Source organism: Triticum dicoccoides, chromosome 6B (genome assembly GCF_002162155.2).
Source record: "Triticum dicoccoides isolate Atlit2015 ecotype Zavitan chromosome 6B, WEW_v2.0, whole genome shotgun sequence".
NCBI classification, from domain to species: Eukaryota; Viridiplantae; Streptophyta; class Magnoliopsida; order Poales; family Poaceae; genus Triticum; species Triticum dicoccoides.
In genome coordinates, this window is record NC_041391.1 from 541,493,022 (window position 1) to 541,513,236 (window position 20,215).

A 20,215-nucleotide genomic window follows, 5' to 3' on the forward strand; every position below is an offset into this window, starting at 1 on the left:
GACAAACTTACGAGCATCTCTGAAGAGAGTAGGCCAATAAAAACCAGATTGTAGTACCTTGTGTGCAGTTCTATCTCCAGCGTGGTGTCCTTCATAAGATTCAGAGTGACACTTGCGTAGGATGTGTTCCTGTTCATGCTCAGGCACACAACGTCTAATAACACCATCTACTCCTTCTTTATAAAGGTGTCGATCATCCCAGAAGTAATGTCTTAAATCATAAAAGAACTTTTTTCTTTTGCTGCTTTGTGAAACTAGGCGTAAATATTTAGCAACAATGTAATTGGCATAATCATCATACCAAGGAGCAGTACGAGAAGCATTGACGACCGCTAATTGTACATCAGGAAAGCTATCATTAATAGGCAATGGTTCATCAAGAACATTCTCTAACCTAGACAAGTTATCTGCAACGGGGTTCTCAGCTCCCTTTCTATCAATAATGTGCAAATCAAACTCTTGGAGCAAGAGAACCCATCTAATGAGTTTAGGCTTAGCATCTTTCTTTTCCATAAGATATTTAATTGCAGCATGATCAGTGTGAATAGTAACTTTGGAATCAACAATATAAGGTCTGAATTTATCACATGCAAACACAACTGCTAAAAAATCTTTTTCAGTAGTAGCATAATTTCTGTGGGCAGTATCAAGAGTCTTACTATCATACTGGATAACATTCAATTTCTTATCAACTCTTTGCCCTAAAACAGCACCTACATCATAATCACTAGCATCGCACATAATTTCAAAAGGTAAATTCCAATCTGGTGGCTGAACAATAGGTGCAGTGATCAAAGCTTTCTTAAGTACTTCAAACGCTTCTACACAATCATCATCAAAGACAAAAGGAATATTTTTTTGCAATAAATTAGTCAGAGGCCTAGAGATTTTAGAAAAGTCCTTAATGAACCTCCTATAAAAACCAGCATGACCAAGGAAACTTCTTATACCTTTTATGTCCTTGGGACATGGCATCTTTTCAATAGCATCAACTTTGGCTTTATCAACTTCAATACCTCTTTCGGAGATCTTGTGCCCCAAGACAATGCCTTCATTAACCATAAAGTGACACTTTTCCCAATTCAGGACGAGACTAGTGTCTTCGCATCTCTGCAAAACTCGATCAAGGTTGCTCAAACAATCATCAAAAGAGGATCCATAGACAGAGAAGTCATCCATGAATACCTCACAAATCTTTTCACAAAAATCAGAGAATATAGCCATCATGCATCTTTTAAAGGTAGCAGGTGCATTACATAAACCAAAGGGCATACGTCTATAAGCAAAAGTACCAAAAGGGCAAGTAAAAGTAGTTTTAGATTGATCCTTCGCTGACACAGGTATCTGAGAGAAACCAGAATAACCATCTACAAAGCAAAAATGTGTGTGTTTGGATAGACTTTCTAGCATTTGATCAATAAAAGGTAAAGGGTAATAATCTTTCTTAGTAGCTTTATTTAACTTATGGAAATCAATTACCATCCTATAACCTGTAATAATTCTTTGCGGGGTCAATTCATCTTTATCATTAGGAACGACGGTAATATCTCCCTTTTTAGGGACAAAATGGACAGGGCTTACCCATTCACTATCAGCAACGGGATAAATAATACCTACCTCAAGGAGCTTTAGTATCTCCTTTCTTACCACTTCCTTCATCTTGGGATTTAATCGTCTTTGAGGATCTCTAACTGGTTTGGCATCGTCCTCCAATGTAATTTTGTGTTGACATAACATGGGACTAACGCCCTTAAGATCATCCAGAGTATATCCAATAGCTGCTCGGTGCTTCTTCAGAGTTTTCAATAATCTTTCTTCTTCTTTCTCTAAAAGGTTAGCACTAATAATAACAGGATATATTTCTTTTTCATCAAGATAAGCATACTTAAGATTATCAGGTAATGGTTTGAGTTCAAACACGGGATCACCCTTGGGCAGAGGGGGATCCCCAAGAATTTCAATGGGAAGGTTATGTTTCAACATAGGTTCCTGTTTAAGGAACACTTCATCTATTTCTTCCCTTTCCTTCATAAACATATCGTTTTCATGGTCTAGTAAATATTGTTCTAACGGATCAGTTGGAGGGACAGCAATGGAAGCAAGACCAATAATCTCATCCTTGCTAGGTGGTTCCCTTTCACGAGGTTGTCTACTAAACTTAGCGAAATTAAACTCATGAGACATACCATCTATGCCAACAGTGACAACATTCTTTTCACATTTAATCTTAGCACTAGCAGTATTCAAGAATGGTCTACCAAAAATAATGGGACAAAAGGCATCTTGTGGGGAAGCAAGAACAAGAAAATCAACAGGGTATTTAACTTTCCCACACAAAACTTCAACATCTCTAACAATCCCAATAGGTTTAATGGTATCCCTATTAGCAATCTTAATAGTAACATCAATGTCTTCTAATTCAACGGGTGCAATGTTGTGCATAATTTCTTTATATAAATCATAAGGGATAGCGCTGGCACTAGCACCCATATCACATAACCATGATAACAATGATCTCCTATTTTAACAGAAATAACAGGCGTGCCTACGACAGGTCTACGTGTCTTAGTATCTGGCCTAGCAATATTAGCAGTCTCACCATAGAAAGAAATAACATGCCCATCTAATCCTCATCCAAGAGATATTTAACCATAGCAATACTAGGTTCAACATTAATTTGCTCAGGAGGTGTATAAGTCCTAGTATTACTCTTACGAACAATAGTCGAAGCTTTAGCATGATCCTTTATCCTAACAGGGAAAGGGGGTTTTCAACATAAGCTGTAGGAACAATAGGATCACTATAGGTAATAGCCTTTTCTTCTACTATAATAGGTGTAACTACTTTCACTTCAACAGGAGGATTATATTTAAACCACTTCTCTTTAGGGAGATCAACATGAGTAGCAAAAGATTCACAGAAAGTAGCTACTACCTCGGAGTCAAGTCCATATTTAGCACTAAATCCACGAAAAACATCGGTATCCATAAAAGATTTAACACAATCGAACTTAGATGTCATACCTGACTCCTTACCATCGTCGGAACCCCAATCTTCAGAGTTGCGTTTAATTCTTTCCAATAAGTCCCATTTGAAATCAATAGTCTTCAGCATATAAGAACCAGCACAGGAAGTATCGGGCAGGTTGCGATTATCAAGAGAAAGCCGAGCATAAAAATTCTGAATAATCATTTCCTGAGAGAGCTCATGATTGGGGCATGAATATAACATTGACTTAAGCCTCCCCCAAGCTTGAGCGATGCTTTCTCCTTCACGAGGCCAGAAATTATATATGTAATTACGATCACGATTAACAAGATGCATAGGATAGAACTTCTGGTGAAATTCCAGCTTCAATCGCTTATAATTCCAAGATCTTGTATCATCACATAGCCTATACCATGTCGATGCATCTCCCTTCAAAGATAAAGGGAAGACCTTCCTTTTAACAACATCATCGAGAATACCTGCAAGCTTAAATAATCCACAAACTTCGTCCACAAAGATAAGGTGTAAATCGGGATGCAATGTTCCATCTTCTGCAAATGGATTAGCTAGCAGTTTCTCTATCATACCCGAAGGAATCTCAAAGTGAATATTTTCATAAAGTTCAGTAGGTTGAGGAGCAACTCTTTGCTCTTCTGGTTGGGGTGAAGATACCCCAAACAAGCCCCTCAAAGGATTAGTTTCCATAGTGACAAGTAACAAAAAAATTCAGCATAATATATAAATGTTTCCTTACCAAGTTCCACTCACCAAAAGCGTTACACTCCCGGCAACGGCGCCAGAAAAGAGTCTTGATGACCCACAAGTGTAGGGGATCTATCATAGTCCTTTCGATAAGTAAGAGTGTCGAACCCAACGAGGAGCAGAAGGAACTGATGAGCGGTTTTCAGTAAGGTTTTCTGAAAGCACTGAAATTGTAGGTGATAGATAGTTTCATGATAAGATAAATAATAACAAGCAACAAGTAAATAAAGTAAATAAGGTGCAGCAAGGTGGCCCAATCCTTTATGTAGCAAAGGATAAGCCTGGACAATTTCTAATAATGAGAAAGGAGCTCCCAGGACACATGGGAATTATCGTCAAGCTAGCTTTCATCACGCTCATATGATTCATGTTCGGTACTTTGATAATTTGATATGTGGGTGGACCGGTGCTTGGGTACTGCCCTTACTTGGAAAAGCATCCCACTTATGATTAACCCCTATTGCAAGCATCCGCAACTACAACAAAAGTATTAAGGTAAACCTAACCATAGCATGAAACATGTGGATCCAAATCAGCCCCTAACGAAGCAACGCATAAACTAGGGTTTAAGCTTCTGTCACTCTAGCAACCCATCATCTACTTATTACTTCCCTATGCACTTATCTAGGCCCAATAATTGTGAAGTGTCATGTAGTCGACGTTCACATGACACCACTAGAGGAGAATACAACATACATCTCATCAAAATATCGAATGAATACCAAATTCACATGACTACTAAAAGCAAGACTTCACCCATGTCCTTAGGAATAAACGTAACTACTCACAAAGCATATTCATGTTCATAATCAGAGGTGTAATAATATGCATTAAGGATCTGAACATATGATCTTCCACCAAGTAAACCAATAAGTATCAACTACAAGGAGTAATCAACACTACTAGCAACCCACAGGTACCAATTTGTGGTTTTGGATACAAGATTGGATACAAGAGATGAACTAGGGTTTGACAAGAGATGGTGTTGGTGAAGATGTAGATGGAGATTGACCCCCTCCCGATGAGAGGATCGTTGGTGATGACGTTGGTGATGATTTCCCCCTCCCGGAGGGAAGTGTCCCCGGCAGAACAGCTCTGCCAGAGCCCTAGATTGGTTCCGCCAAGGTTCCGCCTCGTGGCGGTGGAGTTTCGTCTCGTAAGCTTGCCCATGATTTTTTCCAGGGTAAAAGTGATGATATAGCAGAAGATGGACGCTGGAGGCCCACCAGGGGGCCCAGAAGATAGGGGCGCCCTATAGGGGGGGGCGCCCCCTGTCTCCTGGACAGGGTGTGGGCCCCCTGGCCTATTTCTTTCGCTCAGAAATTCTTATAAATCCCAAAAAGTTGTTTTGTGGAGTTTTAGGACTTTTGGAGATGTGCAGAATAGGTTTCCAACGTTTGCTCCTTTTTCAGCCAGAATTCCAGCTGTCGGCATCCCCCTCTTCATGGTAAACCTTGTAAAATACGAGAGAATAGCCATAAGTAATGAGATATAATGTCTAATGACAGCCCAAAATGCAATAAATATTGATATAAAAGCATGATGCAAAATGGACGTATCAATATGTCAGGGCTTCTTGTAGGCAGGGGAAGAGGATGCAAGGGATGGGCAGTGCACCGTGGCTTGGGATACCATCTGCTAGCCTAAGTGGGCGGGTGGTCTGGGCCTCCCAAACCTGCGCTGGCTCAACGCGGCTATGTGATACGTCCATTTTGCATCATGCTTTTATATCAATATTTATTGCATTATGGGCTGTTATTACACGTTATGTCATAATACTTATGGCTATTCTCTCTTATTTTACAAGGTTTAGCATGAAGAGGGGGAATGCCGACAGCTGGGATTCTGGCTGGAAAAGGAGCAACTATTGGAAACCTATTCTGCACAGCTCCAAAAGTCCCGCAACTCCACGAAAAGTCATTTTTGGATTTAATAAGAATTATTGAGCGAAGAAAGCACAAGAGGGGCTCACACCCTGGCTAGGAGGGTGGGGGCGCGCCCACTCCTGGGCCCCCTGGTGGCCCACCGGTGCCCAGCTTCTGCTATATGAGGTCTTTCGTCCTGGAAAAAATCAAGAGGAAGCTTACGGGATGAAACTCCGCCGCCACGAGGCGGAACCTTGGCGGAACCAATCTAGGGCTCCGGCAGAGCTGTTCTGCCGGGGAAACTTCCCTCCAAGAGGGGGAAATCATCACCATAGTCATCACCAACGATCCTCTCATCGGGAGGGGGTCAATCTCCATCAACATCTTCATCAGCACCATCTCCTCTCAAAACCCTAGTTCATCTCTTGTATCCAATCTTGTATCAAAACCACAAATTTGTACTTGTGGGTTGCTAGTAGTGTTGATTACTCCTTGTAGTTGATGCTAATTGGTTTACTTGGTGGAAGATCATATGTTCAGATCCTTAATGCATATTATTACTCCTCTGATTATGAACATGAATATGCTTTGTGAGTAGTTACGTTTGTTCCTGAGGACATGGGTGAAGTCTTGCTATTAGTAGTCATGTGAATTTGGTATTCGTTCGATATTTTGATGAGATTTATGTTGTCTCTCCTCTAGTGGTGTTATGTGAATGTCGACTACATGACACTTCACCATTATTTGGGCCTAGAGGAAGGCATTGGGAAGTAATAAGTAGATGATGGGTTGCTAGAGTGACAGAAGCTTAAACCCTAGTTTATGTGTTGCTTCGTTAGGGGCTGATTTGGATCCATATGTCTAATGTTATGGTTAGGTTTACCCTAATACTTATTTTGTAGTTGCGGATGCTTGCAATAGGGGTTAATCATAAGTGGGATGCTTGTCCAAGTAAGGGCAGTACCCAAGCACCGGTCCACCCACATATCAAATTATCAAAGTACCGAACGCGAATCATATGAGCGTGATGAAAACTAGCTTGACGATAATTCCCATGTGTTCTCGGGAGCTCTTTTCTCATTATAAGAAATTGTCCAGGCTTGTCCTTTGCTACAAAAAGGATTGAGCCACCTTGCTGCACTTTATTTACTTTCATTTCTCGTTATTCGTTACAATTTATCTTATCACAAAACTATCTGTTACCTACAATTTCAGTGCTTGCAGAGAAAACCTTACTGAAAACCGCTTGTCATTTCCTTCTGCTCCTCGTTGGGTTCTACACTCTTACTTATCGAAAGGACTACGATAGATCCCCTACACTTGTGGGTCATCAAGACTCTTTTCTGGCGCCGTTGCCGGGGAGTGAAGCACCTTTGGTGAGTGGAACTTGGTAAGGAAACATTTATATAGTGTGCTGAAATTTTCTGTCACTTGTTACTATGCAAACTAATCCTTTGAGGGGCTTGTTCGGGGTATCTTCACCCCGACCAGTAGAGCAAAGAGTTGCTCCTCAACCTACTGAACCTACTGAAAATGTTTACTTTGAAATCCCTTCGGGTATGATAGAGAAACTGCTAGCTAATCGCTTTGCAGGAGATGGAACATTGCATCCCGATTTACACCTTATCTTTGTGGATGAAGTTTGTGGATTATTTAAGCTTGCAGGTATTCCCAATGATGTTGTTAAGAGGAAGGTCTTCCCTTTATTTCTGAAGGGATATGCATTGACATGGTATAGGCTATGTGATGATACGGGATCTTGGAATTATAAACGATTGAAGTTGGAATTTCATCAGAAGTTCTATCCTATGCATCTTGTTCATCATGATCGTAACTACATATATAATTTCTGGCCTCGCAAAGGAGAAATCATCGCTCAAGCTTGGGGGAGGCTTAAGTCAATGTTATATTCATGCCCCAATCATGAGCTCTCAAGAGAAATGATTATTCAAAAAAAAATATGCTCGGCTTTCTCTTAATGATCGCACCATGCTCGATACTTCCTGTGCTGGTTCTTATATGTTGAAGACTATTGAATTCAAATGGGACTTATTGGAAAGAATTAAACGCAACTCTGAAGATTGGGGTTCCGACGATGGTAAGGAGTCAGGTATAACACCTAAGTTTGATTGTGTTAAATCTTTTATGGATACCGATGCTTTTCGTGGATTTAGCGCTAAATATGGACTTGACTCTGAGATAGTAGCTTCTTTCTGCGAATCTTTTGCTACTCACGTTGATCTTCCTAAGGAGAAGTGGTTTAAATATAATCCTCCCATTGAAGTAAAAGTAGTTGCACCTATTACAGTTGAAGAAAATATTGTCACTTATAGTGATCCTATTGTTCCTACTACTTATGTTGAGAAACCTCCTTTTCCTGTTAGGATAAAGGATCATGTTAAAGCTTCAACTGTTATTCGTAAGAGTAATACTAGAACTTACACACCTCCTAAGCAAATTAAAGTTGAACCTAGTATTGCTATGGTTAAAGATCTCTTGGATGATGATATAGATGGGCATGTTATTTATTTCTGTGATGAAGTTGCTAATATTGCTAGACCAGATTCTAAGATACATAGACCTGTCGTAGGCATGCTTGTTAATTCTGTTAAAATAGGAGATCATTGTTATCATGGCTTGTGTGATATGGGTGCTAGTGCTAGTGTAATACCTATTTCCTTATACCAAAAAATTAGGCATGATATTGCACCCGCTGAAATAGAAGGTATTGATGTTATTATTAAGCTTGCCAATAGAGATACTATTTCACCAGTTGGGATTGTTAGATATGTTGAAGTCTTGTGTGGGAAGGTCAAATACCCTGCTGATTTTCTTGTTCTTGGTTCCCCACAAGATGACTTTTGTCCCATTATATTTGGTAGACCCTTCTTGAACACTGTTAATGCTAAGATTGATTGCGAAAAGGATGTTGTTACGATTGGTTTGGATGATATGACTCATGAGTTTAATTTTGCTAAATTTCGTAGACAACCCCGTGATAAAGAATTGCCTAGTAAGGATGAAATTATTGGTCTTGCTTCTATTGCCGTGCCTCCTACTGATCCGTTAGAACAATATTTGCTAGACCATGAAAATGATATGTTTATGAAGGAAAGAAGGGAAATAGATGAAGTGTTCCTTCAACAGGAACCTATTCTGAAACACAACCTACCCGTTGAAATTCTAGGGGATCCCCCTCCACCCAAGGGTGATCCTGTGTTTGAACTCAAACTATTACCTGATAATCTTAAGTATGCTTATCTTGATGAAAAGAAAATATATCCTGTTATTATTAGTGCTAACCATTCAGAGCAAGAAGAAGAAAGATTATTGAAAACTCTGAAGAAGCACCGTGCTGCTATTGGATATACTCTGGATGATCTCAAGGGCATTAGTCCCACGTTATGCCAGCACAAAATTAATTTGGAGGATGATGCCAAACTAGTTAGAGATCCTCAACGACGATTGAATCCTAAGATTAAAGAAGTGGTAAGAAAGGAGATACTACAGCTCCTTGAGGCAGGTATAATTTATCCCGTTGCTGATAGTGATTGGGTAAGCCCTGTCCATTGTGTTCCTAAAAAGGGAGGTATTACTGTCGTTCCTAATGATAAAGATGAATTGATCCCGCAAAGAAATATTACAGGTTATAGGATGGTAATTGATTTCCGTAAATTAAATAAAGCTACTAAGAAAGATCATTACCCTTTACCTTTTATCGATCAAATGCTAGAAATACTATCCAAACACACACATTTCTGCTTTCTAGATGGTTATTCTGGGTTCTCTCAAATACCTGGGTCAGCGAAGGATCAATCAAAAACTACTTTCACTTGCCCTTTCGGTACTTTTGCTTATAGACGTATGCCTTTTGGTTTATGTAATGCACCTGCTACCTTTCAAAGATGCATGATGGCTATATTCTCTGACTTTTGTGAAAAGATTTGTGAGGTATTCATGGATGATTTCTCCGTTTATGGATCCTCTTTTGATGATTTCTTGAGCAACCTTGATCGAGTTTTGCAGAGATGTGAAGACACTAGTCTCGTGTTGAATTGGGAAAAGTGCCACTTTATGGTTAATGAAGGCATTGTCTTGGGGCATAAGACTTCCGAGAGAGGTATTGAAGTTGATAAAGCTAAAGTTGATGCTATTGAAAAGATGCCATGTCCCAAGGACATAAAAGGTATAAGAAGTTTCCTTGGTCATGCCGGTTTTTATAGGAGGTTCATTAAGGACTTTTCTAAAATGTCTAGGCCTCTGACTAATTTATTACAAAAAGATATTCCTTTTGTCTTTGATGATGATTGCGTAGAAGCATTTGAAATACTTAAGAAAGCTTTGATTATTGCACCTATTGTTCAGCCACCTGATTGGAATTTACCTTTCGAAATTATGTGTGATGCTAGTGATTATGTTCTAGATGTTGTTCTAGGGTAAAGAGTTGATAAGAAATTGAATGTTATCCAGTATGCTAGTAAGACTCTTGATACTGCCCAGAGAAATTATGCTACTACTGAAAAAGAATTCTTAGCAGTTGTATTTGCTTGTGATAAGTTCAGACCTTACATTGTTGATTCTAAAGTTACTATTCACACTGATCATGCTGCTATTAAATATCTTATGGAAAAGAAAGATGCTAAACCTAGACTTATTAGATGGGTTCTCTTGCTTCAAGAATTTGATTTGCATATTATCGATAGAAAGGGAGCTGAGAACCCCGTTGCAGACAACTTGTCTAGGCTAGAGAATGTTCTTGATGACCCACTACCTATTGATGATAGCTTTCCTGATGAACAATTAGCGGTCATTAATGATTCTCGTACTACTCCTTAGTATGCTGATTATGCTAATTACGTTGTTGCTAAATTTATACCACCTAGTTTCACATACCAGCGAAAGAAAAAGTTCTTTTATGATTTAAGACATTATCTCTGGGATGACCCACACCTATATAAAGAAGGAGTAGATGGTGTTATTAGACGTTGTGTACCTGAGCATGAACAGGAACAGATCCTACGCAAGTGTCACTCTGAATCATATGGAGGACACCACGCTGGAGACAGAACTGCACATAACGTATTGCAATCCGGTTTTTATTGGCCTACTCTCTTCAAAGATGCTCGTAAGTTTGTCTTGTCTTGTGATGAATGTCAAAGAATTGGTAATATTACTAGATGTCAAGAAATTCCTATGAATTATTCTCTTGTTATTGAACCATTTGATGTTTGGGGCTTTGATTATATGGGACCTTTTCCTGCCTCTAATGGATATACACATATTTTAGTTGTTGTTGATTACGTTACTAAGTGGGTAGAAGCTATTCCAACTAGTAGTGTTGATCATAACACCTCTATTAAGATGCTTAAAGAAGTTATTTTTCCAAGGTTTGGAGTCCCTAGATATCTTATGACTGATGGTGGTTCACATTTTATTCATGGTGCTTACCGTAAGATGCTTGCTAAGTATGATGTTAATCATAGAATCGCATCTCCTTCACCCGCAGTCTAGTGGTCAAGTAGAGTTCAGCAATAGAGAGCTCAAATTAATTTTGCAAAAGACTGTTAATAGGTCTAGAAAGAATTGGTCCAAGAAACTTGACGATGCATTATGGGCCTATAGAATTGCATATAAAAATCCTATGGGTATGTCTCCGTATAAGATGGTTTATGGAAAATCATGTCAGTTACCTCTTGAACTTGAACATAAAGCGTATTGGGCTATTAAAGAGCTCAACTATGACTTCAACTTGCCGGTGATAAGAGGTTATTTGATATTAGCTCACTTGATGAATGGAGAACCCAAGCCTATGAGAATGCCAAGCTATTCAAAGAAAAAGTCAAACGCTGGCATGACAAAAGGATACAAAAGCGTGAGTTTAACGTAGGTGATTATGTGTTATTATTCAACTCTCGTTTAAGATTTTTTGCAGGAAAACTTCTCTCTAAATGGGAAGGTCCTTACGTTATCTAGGAGGTCTATTGTTCCGGTGCCATAAAAATCAACAACTTCGAAGGCAAAAGTCCGAGGGTGGTGAACGGTCAAAGAATTAAACATTATATCTCAGGTAATCCTATCAATATTGAAACTAAAGTTATTGAAACCATGACCCCGGAGGAATACATAAGGGACACTTTCCAGAACGTTTCAGACTCCGAAAAGGAATAGGTATGTGATACGGTAAGTAAACCGACTCTAAAACAATTCTAATGGCAATTTCTATCCGTTTTGGAATATTTAAGAATTTTGGAAAGAAAGAAGTAGTCCGGGAAGGACACGAGGCCTCCACGAGGGTGGAGGGCACGCCCACCCTTCCTGGGCATGCCCCCCTGTCTCGTAGCTACCTCGTGTGCCTCCCGGATTCTGTTTTCTTGCACATTATGTATTTTGATCTAGAAAAATTCATTATATAATCTCCCGAAGGTTTTGACCACCGTATCACGCAAATATCCTTTGTTTTCGTTTCGAGCTATTTTTCTGACAGATCTAGAGCACCATGACGTCTCCAAGCGCTCCCAAGGACAAGTTTTTCGAGAGGGTTATCAACCCCTATCTTGCGGAGGTGCTGCAACACCCTCAAACCATTGAGATGCGTGAGGGGGTGCTGCACATCCGCGATGTGGAGGGACCAAGGCGTACCGGAAGTGTGGAGACAAAGCTCGAAGCTATGGAGCAACAAGTTTTTAGGTGCCAAGGGATGGTGGAGCGTGGACTCAACACCAATTAGATGATGATCACGGAGTTCACCAACAACCACAAGCTAGATGCCAAGGTCATTGGGGAGACCATCTTCAAGCTTCAAGAGAAAATCGAGCACCTCCAAGCCCAGATCTATGACCTGCAAAATCAAAACTGTGAGTATGAATATAGATTCAAGAGGATGAGTTTGGCTGCAGATTTGAGGATCCCAGAGACTCAATCATCCTTCTATGATGGTGAGCCTATGCCTTGGAAGATGGACGACAAGCCTACATCATCAACAACTCCTACTTCACCACCTCCGAGGACATAATCACATGGGTATGGGCACTCCCCTTGGAAACTGCCAAGCTTGGGGGAGGTGCCCCGGTATCGTATCACCATCACACTCCTATATTTACCGTTTTACTTAGTTCGATCCTTTGGTAATATCATGATCTAGTAGATTGAAGTTTTGATATGAATTAGTTTTGAGTTTTGCTTTGTGATCTTTATGTAATCGAGTCCGTGAGTTATCTATAATAAAGATTAGTGTTGAGTCAAAGGGCTTTGCTATCTTGCTATGATCTTGAGAAGAATAGAAAGAATATAAAATAATAAAAGAGTTCATATTGATCTTGTGGATAGTGATGACTTCACACATAGAAAGTATGAGGCTTAAAAATTGTTGAGAGTTGACAAGCATAGTTCTGGTCATCGTTGCAATTAATAGGAAGTAATAAGGAAAGAGAGGTTTTCACATATAAATACACTATCTTGGACATCTTTTATGATTGTGAGCACTCATTAAGTATGACATGCTAAAGAGTTGATGTTGGACAAGGAAGACAACATAATGGTTTATGTTTTCTTGCATCTCAGTTAAAGTATATTGTCATGGATCATTCAAACATGTTGAGCTTGCCTTTCCCCCTCATGCTAGCCAAATTCCTAGCACCAAGTAGAGATACTACTTGTCCTTCCAAATATCCTTAAACCCAGTTTTGCCATGAGAGTCCACCATATCTACCTATGGATTGAGTAAGATCCTTCAAGTAAGTTGTCATCGGTGCAGGCAATAAAAATTGCTCTCTAAATATGCATGACTTATTAGTGCGAAGAAAATAAGCTTTATACGATCTTGTTATGGAAGCAATAAAAGCGACGGACTACATAATAAAGGTCCATATACAAGTGGCAATATAAAGTGACGTTCTTTCATACAAAGATTTTGTGTATCCAACCCTAAAAGCGCATGACAACCTCTGCTTCCCTCTATGAAGGGCCTATCTTCTACTTTATGTTTTTTACTTTATGCAAGAATCAAGGTGATCTTCACCTTTCCCTTTTTCATTTTTATCCTTTAGCAAGCACCTCGTTTTGGAAAGATCCTGATGCATATATCCAATTGGATGTTCGTTAGCATGAATTATTATTGTTGACATTACCCTTGAGGTAAAACGTCGGGAGGCAACATTATAAGCCCCTATCTTTCTCAGTGTCCGATTAAAACTCCATAACCATAAGTATTGCGTGAGTGTTAGCAATTGTAGAAGACTATATGATAGTTGAGTATGTGGACTTGCTAAAAGGCTCTATTCTTGACTCTTTCTGACATTATGATAAATTGCAATTGCTTCAATGACTGAGATTACAGTTTGTTAGTTCCCAATGAAGTTTATGTTCCATATTTGACATTGTGAATAGATTGTTACTTGAGCATAAGAAATCATATGACAAAATCTACATATGTTGTTGTTATAAGAATGATCATGATGCCCTCATGTCCGTATTTTATTTTTATCGACACCTCTATCTCTAAACATGTGGAAATATTTTTCGATTTCGGCTTTCGCTTGAGGACAAGCGAGGTTTAAGCTTGGGGGAGTTGATACGTCCATTTTGCATCATGCTTTTATATCAATATTTATTGCATTATGGGTTGTTATTACACGTTATGTCACAATACTTATGGCTATTCTCTCTTATTTTACAAGGTTTAACATGAAGAGGGGGAATGCCGGCAGCTGGGATTCTGGCTGGAAAAGGAGCAAATATTGGAAACCTATTCTGCACAGCTCCAAAAGTCCCGCTACTCCACGAAAGTCATTTTTGGATTTAATAAGAATTATTGAGCGAAGAAAGCACAAGATGGGGCCCACACCCTGGCCAGGAGGGTGGGAGCACGCCCACCCCTACTGGGCGCGCCCCCCTGTCTCCTGGGCCCCCTGGTGGCCCTCCGGTGCCCATCTTCTGCTATATGAGGTCTTTCGTCCTGAAAAAAAATCAAGAGGAAGCTTACGGGAAGAAACTCCGCCAGCACGAGGCGGGACCTTGGCGGAACCAATCTAGGGCTCCGACAGAGCTGTTCTGCCGGGGAAACTTCCCTCCGGGAGGAAGAAATCATCACCATCGTCATCACCAACGATCCTATCATCGGGAGGGGGTCAATATCCATCAACATCTTCATCAGCACCATCTCCTCTCAAAACCCTAGTTCATCTCTTGTATCCAATCTTGTATCAAAACCACAAATTGGTACCCGTGGGTTGCTAGTAGTGTTGATTACTCCTTGTAGTTGATGTTAATTGGTTTACTTGGTGGAAGATCATATGTTCAGATCCTTAATGCATATTATTACTCCTATGATTATGAACATGAATATGCTTTGTGAGTAGTTACGTTTGTTGCTGAGAACATGGGTGAAGTCTTGCTATTAGTAGTCATGTGAATTTGGTATTCGTTCGATATTTTGATGAGATGTATGTTGTCTCTCCTCTAGTGGTGTTATGTTAACGTCGACTACATGACACTTCACCATTATTTGGGCCTAGAGGAAGGCATTGGGGAGTAATAAGTAGATGATGGGTTGCTAGAGTGACAGAAGCTTAAACCCTAGTTTATGCGTTGCTTCGTTAGGGGCTGATTTGGATCCATATGTCTAATGATGTGGTTAGGTTTACCTTAATACTTCTTTTGTAGTTGCGGATGCTTGCAATAGGGGTTAATCATAAGTGGGATGCTTGTCCAAGTAAGGGCAGTACCCAAGCACCGGTTCACCCACATATCAAATTATCAAAGTACCGAACGTGAATCATATGAGCGTGATGAAAACTAGCTTGACAATAATTCCCATGTGTCCTCGGAAGCTCTTTTCTCATTATAAGAAATTTTCCAGGCTTGTCCTTTGCTACAAAAAGAATTGGGCCACCTTGCTGCACTTTATTTACTTTCATTGCTCATTATTCGTTACAATTTATCTTATCACAAAACTATTTGTTACCTACAATTTCAGTGCTTGCAGAGAAAACCTTACTGAAAACCGCTTGTCATTTCCTTCTGCTCCTCGTTGGGTTCGACACTCTTACTTATCGAAAGGACTACGATAGATCCCCTACACTTGTGGGTCATCACTATGCGGGCTCGTTGGATTTTGCTGCGGAGGACGAACAACTCACGGCCCTGGACAGAATTCGAGATCGACACGATGGCGACTTCACTCCAAATATATCAGGCGGCTATATTCGTGTACTTAGGAGATGGTTCTTGCTGCCTCTTTTGGGAGGACCGGTGGCTCGATGGGTGGAGGGTGCAGGAGATCGCATCTTTGGTTTACGCGAAGATCCGGCCCCGATTCAAGGCCTCGCGATCGATGGCGGAGGCAGCAGGGGGTGCCTGGGCGAGGGATCTCAGACCGGACCTATCTCAACCTGAGCTCGAGCAGTTCCTTGCATTGTGGAACAAGGTTGCGGAGGTGCAACTGCGTCCGAGGATTACGGACAGGGTCCGCTGGGCTTGGGAGACATCTGGTGTGTTCTCGGTGCGATCGATGTACGCCAGCAGGTTCATAGGCCGCGAGCATGATTTAGGAGCAAGCTTCACTTGGCACTCCAGGGCTCCGTTGCGTTGCAAACTATTCAGCTGGTTGATGCTCAAGGACCGGGTTTGGACCTCCGATCGGTTGGCGCAACGTGGCTTGACCCATCAGGAGATATGTCTCTTGTGCAGCCAGGAGCAAGAGTCCATCGACCATCTGCTCATCGCGTGCGTCTTCGCCCGCTCCGTGTGGTTCGAGGTGCTCTCAGCCTTGGGTCAGGAGGACCGGTCTCCGACGCCGGACGATTGGTTGTTACATTGGTGCAGGCGCTCGCCTCAGGCCAACAGAACAGGAAGGACCTCAACACCCTCGCGATGCTGGTCCTTTGGGAGATATGGAAGCACCGAAATGCGGTCATTTTTGGTAAGGCCTCTCTGTCTCTGCACGACGTTCAACGGCTCATCGTGGACATGGGGAGGGAATGGGTTCTTGCAGGGTTCTTCCATAGCGACATTTTTCTTTTCTTTTTTTTCTCGAATACGCACGAGTGTGTGTACTATATTATAAAGAACGAAATGGGGTGAAGAGCCCCTCCACGATAATGTTACAAGATTTTACATGAACACCTTCACCACCTCTACTTTCTACTCTCTACTCCTATGCTAACTTGCCGCACTAGCCCACCCTTCCACCATGTTGAAGAAAGCGCTAAGGTCTCCTTTTAGTAATCCCGCTTGCTTCCAAGTGCGCCCCTCCTTCGTGATCCTATAGATGACATAGTTCTTCGATGGTGAAGGCTTTAGCTCCCTTCCATTGTCTTGGGTCCAACATCAAGCGTGAACTTCTCCCTCATCTAAGGTTGGGTTGTGGATAACAGACTTCCCCTTGGGCCGGATCTTCCCAAGTATAACACGATCCATGAGCGATATCAATGCAATGACAGTCCTTACTATTGAGTCATGTGTTGGTGAAATGACAACGCTCTAAAAGGTTTGTTTAAGAAAGCAATCATATCCTGTCCCCAAGTGCGGTATGGACTAGGAAAATGGGAAGGATTGAGGCACCTACAGAAGTAATAGGTCAGCTTATACTGGAGGGATCATCCCTACCTAGCTCCCTCGAATACAATTGCATTACGATGCTTCCAAATCTCCCACGTGACTAGAAAGAATAAAGCATTGATCGTCCTCTTTTGTTTTCCATTGGCGCTCTTGTTTGTGCACCATTCTGAGAGAGTGTCATCCACTGTTGGCACCCAGTCTAGCTTGTCCAAAGAATGAAGTATCGCTGTTCAAATCTGACGCGCAAATACGCGGTGTGACAGATGATGGCCTATGATTTCTTCCTCCTAGTTGCATAGCGGGCATTGGTCCTAATGGTCCAGTCCTCACCGTGCTAGATGGTTAGGTAGACGGACGGGTGAGCGGGGAGACGTAGTTTTTTGTTTCCGGCCTCTGGCTTTTGCCCGTACTCGGGCTGTAACCAAGTAACTATGCGGACGGATATTCTTCTACCCTCTTCTCTCTATCAACAGATGATACGCATACTCATGCGTATTCTAAAAAAAATCTGACCGTTTCTCGGACTAAGTATTTACGGACTGAGGGAGCATCGTACCGTGTGTTCGTTTTGCGAGGCGGCGTTGGAAATGGCTAGCCCGAGCAAACAGGCAGAGCCGTGTGAATCGGAGAGACGCGCCGCCGTCACTCGAGATGAAATCTGCGACACGAGTGGGAGACGCCGATGTGACGCGGTGACGGGACGGGACAGCCTTCCTCTCACATCTCCTTGTTCACCCTTAGCCGCCTGGCCAGCGACGCGCCACTTGCGCGTCCTTTCCCGTCACGACGCACTTCCCTTCCCGTGTCGCACCGCGGAAACGTAGGCGCCCGTGCGGCCTACGCGGGCCCACATGCCTCCCCGGCTGCTATTTTTTATTCCGCCCAGCCCAGCTCAGCCCAGGTGCACCCGCGGTGCGTACACGACCGGCGGGAATGGGGAACCTACTACAGTGGCGAGTCGATGGGTGTTGCACGGCTCCTGCGCCCTATATATGTGCACCCGGCTCAGTGTTCGATTCCCACACAGCCCACTCGCAGCAGCAGTGCCACTACCAGCGCACACCAATCCAGCTGATTTTGAGCACGAGCAGCTCTTGCCCAACAGCCACCGTCGTCGGCTACTGTCATCCATGGCCATGAGGAACGCGACGCAGCAGGTGGTCCGGGCCTTGGAGCCGTCCCTCACCAGGAGCCTTCATGTAACGTTGTTTTCCTTACTTATCACTAGCCTCTAGATGCGTCTTGACACATTTGATAATGCACACGTAAATTTATCGATCATGTTAAAATGTGTTAGCGGTGGGTTCATCTCTGTTTTGCTTTTGTTCTCCAGGCGTCCCCGGACAGCAAGAAGATCGTGGGCGTGTTCTACAAGGGCGGCGAGTACGCGGGGCAGAACCCCAACTTCGTGGGGTGTGTGGAGAACGCGCTGGGCATCCGTAGCTGGCTCGAGTCGCAGGGCCACCAGTACATCGTCACCGACGACAAGGACGGCCCCAACTGCGGTCAGTCGCCACATATGATTATACTCTACTTACGACCAGCGGCGACCATTACGTTGGTAAGTGCCACACTAACCTGTCATTTTGGACGCGCGCGCGTACGCAGAGCTAGAGAAGCACATCGCGGACGCGCACGTGCTCATCACCACGCCGTTCCACCCGGCGTACGTGAGCGCGGACCGGATCAGGCGCGGCAAGAACCTGGAGCTGCTCCTCACGGCGGGGATCGGCTCCGACCACATCGAGCTGCCGGCGGCGGCGGCCGCGGGGCTGACCGTCGCCGAGGTCACGGGCAGCAACACCGTGTCGGTGGCGGAGGACCAGCTGATGCGCATCCTGGTCCTCATGCGCAACTTCCTGCCGGGCCACCACCAAGCCATCAACGGGGAGTGGGACCTCGCCGGCATCGCGCACCGGGCCTACGACCTGGAGGGCAAGACGGTGGGCACCGTCGGCGCCGGCCGCATCGGGAAGCTGCTGCTCCAGCGCCTCAAGCCATTCGGCTGCAACCTGCTCTACCACGACAGGCTCCGCGTCGACGCCGCGCTGGAGAAGGAGCTCGGCGCCGCCTTCGAGGAGGACCTCGACGCCATGCTGCCCAAGTGCGACGTCGTCGTGCTCAACATGCCGCTCACCGAGAAGACAAAGTAAATAAATCACTATGAGAACCAACTTTGCCAGCGTATATTCTGTCCATGTTGTGATTGCGTCTCTTTGTTTGCTGTTCTTCTTCCAGGGGCATGTTCAACAAGGAGAAGATCGCCAAGATGAAGAAAGGCGTCATCATCGTGAACAACGCTCGTGGAGCGATCATGGATACGCAGGCAGTGGCAGACGCTTGCAAGAGTAGGCACATCGCTGGTAAAAACAGATGAATTCCGGGTTGCTCTCTAACACTGTTTTATTCTACAAAGACAAACATTCCACTGTTGGTCTCAACTCACAAATCTTGCTGCTGTGATCAGGATACGGCGGCGACGTGTGGTACCCGCAGCCGGCGCCCAAGGAGCACCCGTGGAGGTACATGCCCAACAACGCAATGACCCCGCACATCTCCGGCACCACCATTGACGGCCAGGTCAGTCGCACTACACAGCAAGCTCCAAGCCTCGCTAGTCGCTATGCTCCATGGCTAACCGGTAAACAATTTATGTGGTGCAGCTGAGGTACGCGGCCGGTGTGAAGGACATGCTGGAGAGGTACTTCAAGGGACAGGACTTCCCGGAGCCCAACTACATTGTCAAGGAAGGCAAGCTCGCCAGCCAGTACCAGTGAGCGTCCATCCATGGAGCCGCAGCTGCACGCCTGCATCAGCATGCCGGTTACCAGAAACTAAATAAAAGATGCTTGGCCGTTGCAATGGCCATCACCCATAAATATATCTATACCTAAATAAAATGGAACAAAAACTGGTTGCTTTCATTTGCTATCAGCTTCCTTTGCTGTATTTTTCTCGTACACTGTCCTTCGCTGTATTTCGTTTGAACTATAATAAAGTCAAAGTGTTGTGCAAAGGTTGTGTTGAACCTTTGAAGAGTGCAG

The 20,215-nt window shown here is 43.1% G+C and overlaps 1 protein-coding gene across 1 annotated transcript; it reads left to right on the forward strand.

Moving 5' to 3' along the window:
* Positions 1-18,199: 18,199 nt before the first annotated feature.
* Positions 18,200-20,192, forward strand: LOC119322132 (formate dehydrogenase 2, mitochondrial-like). Its single transcript, XM_037595630.1, has 6 exons — positions 18,200-18,370; positions 18,505-18,676; positions 18,780-19,320; positions 19,410-19,534; positions 19,639-19,751; positions 19,835-20,192. The coding sequence occupies exons 1-6, from the start codon at positions 18,302-18,304 to the stop codon at positions 19,946-19,948; spliced, it is 1,134 nt and encodes a 377-aa protein (XP_037451527.1). The 5' UTR covers positions 18,200-18,301; the 3' UTR covers positions 19,949-20,192.
* Positions 20,193-20,215: the final 23 nt, after the last annotated feature.

What these genes read in the sequence shown, in the direction of transcription:
- LOC119322132 (XM_037595630.1), top strand. Translation starts at nt 18,302, where the DNA reads ATGGCCATGAGGAACGCGACGCAGCAGGTGGTCCGGGCCTTGGAGCCG. An exon ending in CCCTCACCAGGAGCCTTCAT is followed by an intron (nt 18,371 to 18,504) that starts GTAACGTTGTTT and finishes TTTGTTCTCCAG; the next exon opens with GCGTCCCCGGACAGCAAGAA. An exon ending in CCGCTCACCGAGAAGACAAA is followed by an intron (nt 19,321 to 19,409) that starts GTAAATAAATCA and finishes TTCTTCTTCCAG; the next exon opens with GGGCATGTTCAACAAGGAGA.